At 39.6% G+C, this 10758-nt stretch overlaps 1 protein-coding gene across 1 annotated transcript; it reads left to right on the forward strand.

Annotated features, from left to right (window-relative positions):
• Positions 1-1842: 1842 nt before the first annotated feature.
• acsl5 (acyl-CoA synthetase long chain family member 5) lies at positions 1843-9972 on the forward strand. Its single transcript, XM_085361013.1, has 20 exons — positions 1843-2008; positions 2108-2219; positions 3418-3482; positions 3589-3690; positions 3788-3887; positions 4164-4342; positions 4490-4522; positions 4614-4665; positions 5471-5544; positions 5686-5763; positions 5833-5967; positions 6089-6223; positions 7184-7279; positions 7546-7618; positions 7738-7826; positions 8205-8321; positions 9040-9183; positions 9262-9363; positions 9455-9526; positions 9835-9972. Exons 1-20 carry the CDS (start codon positions 1853-1855, stop codon positions 9970-9972), a joined length of 2052 nt encoding a protein of 683 aa, XP_085217139.1. The 5' UTR covers positions 1843-1852.
• Positions 9973-10758: the final 786 nt, after the last annotated feature.

Consider the following 10758-nt stretch of genomic DNA (forward strand, 5'->3'; position numbering starts at 1 on the left):
TAAATCCAACTTGTGTCACATTTATGTGCACATGTAGTCACTGCTTGCAATCATAAATCCAGTGTCAAAGTTCAACCCGATCTGTTTTACCTTTAACAGTGTCATGCGTCCACTTCAAACAAACACATAGAAGAGAGGAAAGAGGGAGAGGAAAAGAGGACAGGTTTATTTAAAGAATGTGGGCTAAATTCATAAAGATTTTTTAGGGGAGAAATGAAAAGTGAAAACTGTTGTAACTCTCCCGGGTGTGTTGTCTGCTTATGCAGGGCTGCAAGAGCCAGATAAGGCAGGTCGAGCCTTGCTCTGTGCAGAGGAGTTCTCACACCTGTGTGCAGTTTAAGGTGCTAATGACTGCAGGTGGGCAGGCTGTACATTAGTGGTGTTGCTTGCTTCAGCTGTTTTTTCTCCAGGGGATGAGTCGGCTCAGCCTGGTCCCCAACTACTGCCGCTAATCCCACCAGGTAACTTTTAATGAACCTATTCCCTTCATCTCACTGCCTGACAAAATTAACTCATTCGCACAAGAAAACCTGTTAGAAGATCAGCACTGTGTTCCTTGCTTTAAGTAAATTGACAAAGCTAGGTGTGGTGATTGTTTGTCAGACATGTGTTCTGTACACACAGATAAAAGTTTCACAAGTGAGAAAACGCACAGATAATTCAGTGAATTCATTGGTATCCTTCAGTATTGCTGTTTGATGTTTCATTTCACCATTACTGACTGTAACCTGATGATAAGATGAGCAAATGTGAGGTGGCGTTTCCTTTTATCTAATCTCTTTCCAGTGATTTCAACACAATGCAATACACCTTGCACTGTCTTTTGAGGGGGAAAAGTGCTGTCTGACAATATCCATGGTTAACTTATGGGATTTAAACACATGAAAGAATCAAAATTGAGCTTGATAAACGGGAGATAAGAATAGTGCCCTTTTCACCAAGTGCAACCTCTTGGATTTCCCAGTGTACACACAAGTTTTATTGATTTGGACAGAAATCAAAGAAATTTTGTGGTTGTAAGAGCTGATGGTTGAAAGGTAGTTTAATAAATTGCACAATGTACACTTTAATACAAGACAGGTTTTGATCTCTGTGATCATGTTCTTTTTTTTTTATCAGCGGAGGTGATGGTGGTCAAGGTTCAAAGGTTTTGAAGTCTCATGCTCATTCATTTTTATGGGTTCTTATTCTGTGTTGCCCTTCAGAGCAGAGGACGAAGATCTGCTGTGAGCACATGCCACGCACCTCTAAGGACCAGCAGCAGGTAGGAGAACCTGTCGCTATTTCTAATTGTGTTGGTTAATTTCTAAACTATCATTAATTTTAGGACCTGTTCTTAAAAATCTCATTATAAATGTGTCAATAGATTTGTTGCACAAAAGGTAAAATATTTTTAAATGCACCTGCTTGACTGTTCAGTTGTCTTAATTAACATCTTTACCTAAGTGCAGTTCAGCAGTTTGTCACAACGGTCAAGAAACCTTCCTATGCTTAAAGTAAAATGGCCATTAAAGCATGGATTTATGTTCTTCTCATTTTAGGTGTTTATAAATATTCTGCAGCACTTACTGTCTTTACACTGTACGGGCTGTAATTCTCTCTTGACCTTTTTATGGGTTGGGCTCTAACTTGAGTGACTAGAATAACTTGCACAATTCATGTTGACTTTGAACTTGATTTATGGGCACAATATCGAGAGCAGTGTGAAGGAGCCCAGATGCATCACAATGATGTATAGTTTAGCTTAGCTTTTAAAGAAACTTGACTTACATTTGATCAAATAGTAAAGACCTGGAGGTCTAAATCTTTATAAATCCACAACATTGTTCTGTATCCCTGCAGACTCTCCACCATGGACTTCATCTTCCACTTCCTGTTCTCCCCACTCCCAACCCCTATAATTGTCTCCTTGTTCGCTTTGGCCGCTGCCACCCTATTTTACCTGAACACTCGACCAAGTCCCATCCGGTCCCCCACTGACCTCAGCTGCCAAACTATGGGTATCAAGGTAAAAGTCAGAAAACTGTCAGATCTTGTCAAATATGACTGTTAAATTGGTGCATAATCTGCTACAGAATGTCACAGTGTCTCTGTTTGAAATCCTTAGGATGGTGCAAGAAAGTCTGCTTTGTTGGAGGATAACAACAACCTGATATCATATTACTGCAAAGATGCAAAGACACTCTATGAGGTTTTTCAGAGGGGTCTGAAGGTTTCAGGTAATATCACTGAATTTGTTATATGCATCTTTTACAAAACAAATCCCAATGTTGCCTAGCTTTCTTTTGAGGTTTAATGAGCATGTTTTCAGTCTGCCTTGATAAAGCTGGGTGGTAGAAATGGCAAAGGTTACAATGTTATCAGTTCATGTTATCCACGGTTCTGGTTATCTTATTTTGGATATGGATTAAAACCTGATAACATACAAAATGATTTAATTAACCGAAGACCTAAGAAAGTTCTCCAGTCTTAAAGTTGGCATCTACCTGTCCCTTATACTTGGTGGTTAGTTTATTCTGAATTTAACTCCTCCGTACAATTTCTTCAGATAGGAACAGTAATTCCACTTGGGTGTGACCCTTTTGTGGGTGTGGTCTTAGTCCAAATCCAAAAAGAACTCAAAGTTCTTTAAAAAAATAAAAAAGATCAAACCTCGATCTGACTTAACTTCCATATGTATGCTGCAGGTTTAAGCTAAACACTCTTCTGGTAGTAATGAATATGCAGAGTATGTGTGATGTAGTGATGTGTGTGGATGGTGAAAATGTGCCATTTATAAGGAATAAATGTAACAAACAGTTGTATAGGCTTTGCTGTTCATACTTCAACTGTATAAATCCAAACATGTTAATTTCAAACACCGATACCCTTTATAAACATTAATAGGCATAACTGTTTAAAATGTGTACAACTATAAATAAATAAAATAAATAAAATAAAAGTCAAAAATTGGTACCTAAAAACAAAAAGGTATGTAAAAGGTGCATGTAAATTTAAGCGTTCATGTGAAGTTCACTGGAATAAAAGGGGTCGGCAGCCCTATGCTTTTGGCCACGCCCTCTTCTCAACGCTGACAGGCGTCTTAATTGCGCAAGAGTGACGTAGAGCGAGGCCTTGCTAAAGAAGAAATCACAATAAACCAAATTACTAGTCGGGCTCATAAGTGGGATAACTCTTGTGCTGAACACGGCATAAAATATGTAGCATAAAGCATTTATGCTCTGTTTAACAAGACAGTTTTTCCAGGCAGGAAAATGCTTCTAAAGGGAAAACTCAGAAACTAGATGCTGCTTCTCCCAGCTGAGAAATGGAAAAACTTGAGTATATGCATAAACTAGTTAACTCTCATATTGATTGCATTCCTTTAAGCACCTTGACAGTGTTGTGAAGCTCACGTTAAGTCTCTTGTTGTTCCAGGTAATGGACCATGTTTAGGCTACAGAAAACCAGGAAGACCATACCAGTGGCTGAAGTACCAACAGGTAAAAGGATCAGCATCTGGGGGAAAACATTAACACCAGCTGTGAATTTCAGTTCATACTCACCCCCTCCCCCCCCCCCCCCCCCCTCTCTCTCTCTCTCCAAAAGGTGACTGACAGAGCAGAGCACCTGGGATCTGGGCTTATTCATAGGGGTTTGAAGCCAAACTCTAACACCTTTGTTGGTATCTTTGCCCAGAACAGACCTGAGGTCAGTGAAGTTTAGATTTATTTATTTATTTATTTATTGTCTTTTCAATGTGATCAACATGCTGCAAATGTCTTACTGTTTCATTGGTCACTTGCAGTGGGTTATTGGTGAACTGGCATGTTACACCTATTCAATGGTAGTTGTTCCCCTGTACGACACGCTGGGTCCGGAGGCTCTTGTGTTTATTATCGACCGAGGTAATTGAGTTTCTCTTTGAATCCAATTCTGCTAATTAGAGCTGGGTGGAAGTCCGGTATCTCCCTGATCCCTACAGGGATCTGTGACTTTCCATTAATCTTTTCTTTTCCAATGTGCTCCTTCAAACATATTTTGCTTTTGATTTTCTGATTTAGCTCTGGAAAATTTATAAGTGGCATTAGATTGAGGCATTTGTCTCAAATTGTACTGGTTTCAATTTGAACAATAGCCTTCTAATTTAATAAGAGTCCAGCTGATGTTTTGCTCTGTTTCAGCTGAGCTTTCCACAGTGCTTTGTGACAATCAAAAGAAAGCAGAAACACTCCTGCAGAATCGGGAGAAAGGCCAGACTCCAGTCCTCAAAACCATCATCATTATGGACTCTTTCAACTCCGAGTTGGTCGAGCGAGGAGCAAAGTGTGGTGTGAACATTGCATCCTTGGAGGAAATGGAGGTAATGCACGCTGAGCACAAATAGTGGTTACAGATGAGTCATTGCTTTTGTTTTCTCCTCGCTTGGGAACTAACATTTAAGATCTGTACTAAAACTGCTAGAAGACATTCAGCATTATTGAAAACATGCTTTGTTTTTATTCTCCAGGCACTGGGGAAAAGTAATCCTCAAAAGCCAATCGTAAGTTTCTGATACAGCCATGTAATGAAATTCATTTGAGTCTTAAAAACACTGCACACTGTTCTGATGAACTGATTTCATGTTCCAACAGCCACCAAAGCCAAAGGACCTCAGCATTGTTTGTTTCACCAGCGGCACAACAGGTAATGGTTTTACTTAAGAATATCAAAGTCATTTCCTGCAGGAATTAAATCATTTAGGAAACTTGAACTTGATGAAAGTTAAATCCAAATTTAATATAACAAGACAAAGTGGCAATGATGAAGGTGATAATTAACCACAATATGGAAAGGATGGCAAACTTGGTCTCAGTGAGGGTGGGAACCCTTTGGAAGGATTGCTATAAAATTATTTTGCACTAATTTTGGTGACTCACTGGACTTCCCCGTGAGTACAAACACGAAGTTAACACTTGTGGTTTGAAGCAAAATATGTTGACAGATGGAACCTTTTAACCCCTTTTTATGAATATTATGTCTTTACCAGGAAGAAATGAGGTGTTTATTATCCTGACTGATCAACAATTTGCAACAAATGTTTTTTAAATGTACATATCTCCTTAGCCTGCAGCCAACCTGTATATTTGACACATAATTATTTGGAATAGAATTCAACTTTATTGTCATTGCACATGCACAGGTACATGGCAACGAAATGCAGTTTGCTGGGGGGGGGGGGGTTGTTGTTTTTGTTTTTTTTTTCGGGGGGACCTGCACCTAATGAATTGCCCATTAAAATGAATCAAATCCTTAGAAATGTTTTGTCAAACTGTCTTTAGGAAATGTGTCTTGGTATCATGATGGAAGCATGTAAGGAAAACATGTTCTTCCTGGCCTATTATTCAAAGCAGTTGTGAAGGAAACGGTGTGAAAACATTTTGGGAGAAGTGGATAGCACTACGTTTGATGTTTAGGCTTTTAAGGGTAAATCATTGTACTCATTTGTCAGGAAATCCCAAGGGAGCAATGCTGACCCATGAGAACGTGGTCGCCGATGCTGCAGGTGTACTCAAAACCATTGAGGTACATGAAAAGTGGAGTGGTTTTTGATTTTTTTTTTTTTTTTTTTTTTTTTTTTTCTTTCCCCATTCTAAATGTTGGGGTGAAAAAAAACTCGTGTAATGAGCGAAAATTTGTGCTAACAGAGCTTCTGTGTAAATGCAGGTATCGATGATTCCAAACACCCAGGATGTCACAATTTCATTCCTGCCATTGGCACACATGTTTGAGAGAGTCGTGCAGGTAAGGTCCATACTTGATCATCCTTCAAAGTTCTCTTTAGGTGTGCTAACTTTATTTTGTATTTTGCAGACGGTGATGTTTGGTGCTGGAGCTAAGGTGGGATTCTTCCAGGGTGACATCAGACTGCTGCCAGATGACATGAAGACACTGCAGCCCACCCTCTTTCCAGTTGTGCCTCGACTTCTCAACCGTATCTATGACAAGGTGGGTGTATGTGTGTGTAAGCTAAACAGCTCACATTCCTTTTAAATATACTACAAAGAATTAACACAACACAACTCCAGTTTCATTGATATCAAGTGCACAAATTTTCTTTGACTCTTAGGTTCAGAGCGGAGCCACTACACCTTTCAAGAAATGGTTATTGAACTTTGCAGTGGAGAGGAAATATGCAGAGGTGAAGGATGGCATCATCAGGAAGAACAGCGTATGGGACAAGCTCATCTTCAACAAAGTCCAGGTACTGCTTCTGTTTGAATAGCTGTAGTTCTCAAGGGACACACACCTAATAAAAACACAAGCAGCATAGTAAATTGTGTGCACTCATGGCCACTTAATTAAGTACAGCTGAACAGCTGCACTTAATTTAAGTCAAGCATCTGGTGAGCCAGTCACATGGCAGCAGCCATGCATTTATGTTCAGAGTTCAAACTGATGATCTTTAAAGGGAAGGAAGGTGTTTTTAAAAATTCTATGAACGTGGCATAATTCTTAGTGTCAGACAAGACTGCTTAGTATTTCAGAAACTGCAGAAATGCTGGGGGCTTTTTTTTTTTCCCCCTCCCCACACACTGCCATCTTTGGGATGTAAATGACCCCAAAGCGCTTTACAGTACATTCAGACACACACACACACTGGTGATGGCAAGCTACCTTGTAGCCACAGCTGCCCTGCCCACAGATTAGTGGCTGACCTGCTCTGCTACCTGAGCTACAGCCACCCCATTGTACACATTTTCCAGCAGAATAACACACAATGTCATAAAGCACAAATCATCTCAAACTGAACATGACGGTGGATTCACTGATGTCAAATATCCTCCAGTCATTAGATCCCAATCCATACACCTTTGGGATGTGGAAGAGGATATCATGGATGTGCGACTGAATCTGCAGCAAGCCTGTGACAGTTATGCCAATATTGACCATAATCTTGACTAGACTGTATGGCAAAAAGAATTAAGCAGAAGGGGATCCAACCCAGCACTAGCAAGGTCAAGTCACTGACTGCATGTTGAATTGTCAGTGGGTAATTGACTGTGCAAAAAGGGTACACGGTTCATGAGGAAATGGAGACGTTTTGGGACTTTGCATTCACGGGGAGGACCCCCTGATCTTCTAGTTAATGTAACCTTCCCCTTAAATATTCAAAAGCTGCAATGCATTCACTAAAAGTATATGTGCTCAACCTTTCTTTTAGGAGTCTCTAGGGGGGCGTGTGAGGGTCATGGTGACTGGCGCAGCACCCATATCTCCCTCTGTTCTCAAATTTCTCAGAGCTGCTCTGGGTTGCCAGGTAATAAACACTTTAATCCTGTGTGTGTGTGTAGTTTGTATTCAGATTTCTATGACTCAGGTAGTCTCTTGATATTGAAATCTACTATAAGATGGTGGTAGACTTTCAAGGGCTTTGGTACATGTTGTTTTCCTGTAAACATGCACATCTTGTTAAAATAACAACATTAAAAGTGAATTAGGTCCAAGAACAGGAGGTTCCACAATGGTATCTTACAGATTTAAGATTGTGATTACAATGTTCACTTGTTTTATTGGTCCCCTTAGATCTTTGAGGGGTATGGTCAGACCGAGTGCACAGCCAGCTGCACGATCACCATGCCATGTGATGCCACTGCAGGTACATGGCACAGAAGCATGCTGAGTTTATCATCACTTCCCACTTCTCACTGACATTTTGTGTTTAATGTTATTTTCATCTTAAACATTTGGTTTTGTTTTTTGTTGCTCCTCCTATAGGTCATGTTGGGGTGCCGTTGCCTTGCAATTTTGTGAAGTTGGTGGATGTTGAAGATATGAACTACTTTGCTTCAAATGGTGAAGGAGAGGTAGGCTTTTTGCAATTCAGACAGTGAGGCTTTGGGATATTTAAACCTGCAGCAAGAGCAGTTTAATCTGAAGTACTGAGGTAAGTTCAGTAATTTATCCAAGCATGTTCTTAAAGAGTAAATAAGAGTAAGTTTTTAAACATCATCACTTGTCTCAAAAGTAAATAGACTAAGTTGTAGCCTATAGTTAACCGTATAGTTCTGCATCTGTTTTCGCCATGAATTAAAACAGGTGGGTGGGCAATAGTTTACTTCTGGTTTGACTGGTTGTTTGTTTTTTAAAGGGAAAAGTGGATAAATGCATGGATGGGTTAAATAAAAAAAAAATGTTCTACTCATCCTGTAATTTCATTACTTTTTTCTTCTTCTTCTTCCCAGGTCTGTATCAAGGGCAACAATGTGTTCAAGGGGTACTTAAAAGATCCAGAGAGGACTGCAGAGGCCTTGGATGAAGAGGGTTGGCTCCATACTGGAGACGTTGGGAAATGGCTTCCGGTAAATAGTCCAGCCATTTTTAAGTCTGACTAAAAGTACGACCACATGCTTTCCTTCCATGTACCCATCATATAGAACACAAAGTAAAGTTTAGTAGAAAATGAGGTGGAATCAGAGTTTAAGAGCTCAAAGGCTCTTATAAGTGAGCTACTAAATTTGTTTTTTTCTTTTCACTGCTTGCCCTGGAAGACATGATGGTTACACTGCCTGACAAGAATGTAGGGGCTTTCTTGAGGTTCTGCCATTTAAAAGGATCAGACTGACCTTGAGGTGCTTGTTCTCTTGCATGTTAAGTTTAGTGAAGACATCAGCAACTCATTTATCTGTCAACTAAATGTAAATCTTCAGCAAGAGATGACTGGCTCTTGAAAGTACTGGGGATTCAAGGGGAAAGTTGGATCTGTTTTAATATGGGGAGGGGGAAATTGTTTTTTGGTAAAATTAAATATAACAACATACAAGCTCCATCACTTTAGAAGTACTGGTGAACAGAATGGGGTTTTTGCTTTTCCTGCAGGCTGTAGCTTTTGGAGTGTTATTGGTTTTCAAGGAACTCTTACCAAGAAACCAACATGACTTCCATTTAAAAATGTTTACTTGAAGCTCAGGAACAATGCTTTCCCAGATGTGGACCATTATTTTAATGAGATGTAGGGACACACAACTGTTCAAATCACGCTCCCATTCTCTGATCTGGCCTGGTTTTTGTTTGTGGCAGAATGGAGTTCTCAAGATTATTGACCGGAAGAAGAACATCTTCAAGCTGGCTCAAGGAGAGTACATCGCACCAGAGAAGATTGAGAATGTGTATGTACGCAGTGCACCAGTGGCACAAGTGTTTGTGCATGGAGACAGTCTACAGGTAAATCTTTGGGCACCTTTGCTATGTATACACAGTGGATAAAATTCACCTAGACTACACTGTCTTCTTTGTCTCTAGTCTTGCCTGGTTGCCGTTGTGGTCCCTGATCCTGAAGTCCTGCCAGGTTTTGCTAAAAATCTTGGCTTTCATGGTTCCATTGAAGAACTCTGCAAGATCCCTGTAATGTTTTTCTCTTGCAAGTTTTGTAACACAATCGTATAAACTTGAAATGACTTGCTGAAAAAAAAAAATTATTTGTCTTTGTCTGCAGGAAGTTAAGAGGGCAATTATTTCAGACCTGACCAAACTAGGAAAAGAAGCAGGACTCAAGTCCTTTGAGCAGGTGATGACTCATCCTTTATTGCAAAAATGAAACTGCTGTGTAATGTCTTGGGAAGTTGGCTGTTATCCACATTATCAACACGTTTTTGGAGGTTTTCTGCACTTCTCAGTAACCTGGCTTTTATCACCCTCTAATGGTTAAAATGTGCAAAATCAGCTAATTCTTGTCATGTGCCCCAAAATGTCAATTTTCTTAATAATTATTAGCCTGTTAATCTTTAGTTTACAATATATGCCATAACTTGAGAAATGTAACATTAATTTGCTTTCTATCATGGCTAACATTTTCCATTTTACTAACTCATGCAGGTTAAAGATGCGCACCTCCATCCTGAGCAATTCACCATTGAGAACGGCCTGTTAACCCCCACCCTTAAAGCAAAGCGGGCTGAGCTCAAAAACCTCTTCCAGTTTCAGATTGACCAACTTTATGCTAAAATCCAGTAACCTGAATAAACAACTTAAGACAAAAGACAAGCAGTTATTTTCCATCATCTGTCAAACTTTATAGAATGGTGACTTAAACATTGGTTTTAATGCTTTGGTTTTTTTCCCCTGGTTTTTTGTTTTTCTTTCTTTTTTTTTCTTTTTTTAAAATAACATTGAAGAGCACTGAAATGATGCGGTTTTGTTGGCACCAATTCACTTACGTTATAGCTCAAGTGAATTATCGAGTTCCAGTTAAAGGTTGAAAGGTCACCTAAGTTGAGGAAATGGGTTTGGTGAACTTGGTACAATCTAATAAGAATAAACTGGGGGGAGGGATGCATTATGGAAAGTGAACTGAAAACAAAAGCAAAACAAGCAGTGTATACATTTGATGCTGCTGCTGCTGCCTGACTCTGAGGCCTGTTTGTATGTGGTCCCCAGGACTTCATATCAAGTTTGATTACAGATGAACATTTCTGCTGTGGCTCAACACCGCCCTCATGTGTTGCTTTCAAACATAGCAGGAACAAACAAGTTTTGTGCTAAAACAGCTCTATTAAAGGGCAATCAAGTGAATAATTTCCAGTCTATACATCACAGCTTTCAAGTGTTCAGCACTAAGACACACTGATTTCAGCATTTAAAGGTAAGGTGGGCAGAACACTGACACTTTAAGTTCACAGCTAACTTGGATCTAATTTCTTGTAGGAGTTGAAGCTGTGCTTTTGCATTTCAATTAATTTTTATTGAACCCCTTTGTGGATTTATGCCAAGATAAAATCTGAATTTGTGTATATTTTGACT

The sequence above is a fragment of the Diplotaxodon limnothrissa genome, linkage group LG8 (genome assembly GCF_057381915.1).
Source record: "Diplotaxodon limnothrissa isolate DT_005_m linkage group LG8, D_limnothrissa_male_GT1.1, whole genome shotgun sequence".
Lineage (NCBI taxonomy): Eukaryota > Metazoa > Chordata > Actinopteri > Cichliformes > Cichlidae > Diplotaxodon > Diplotaxodon limnothrissa.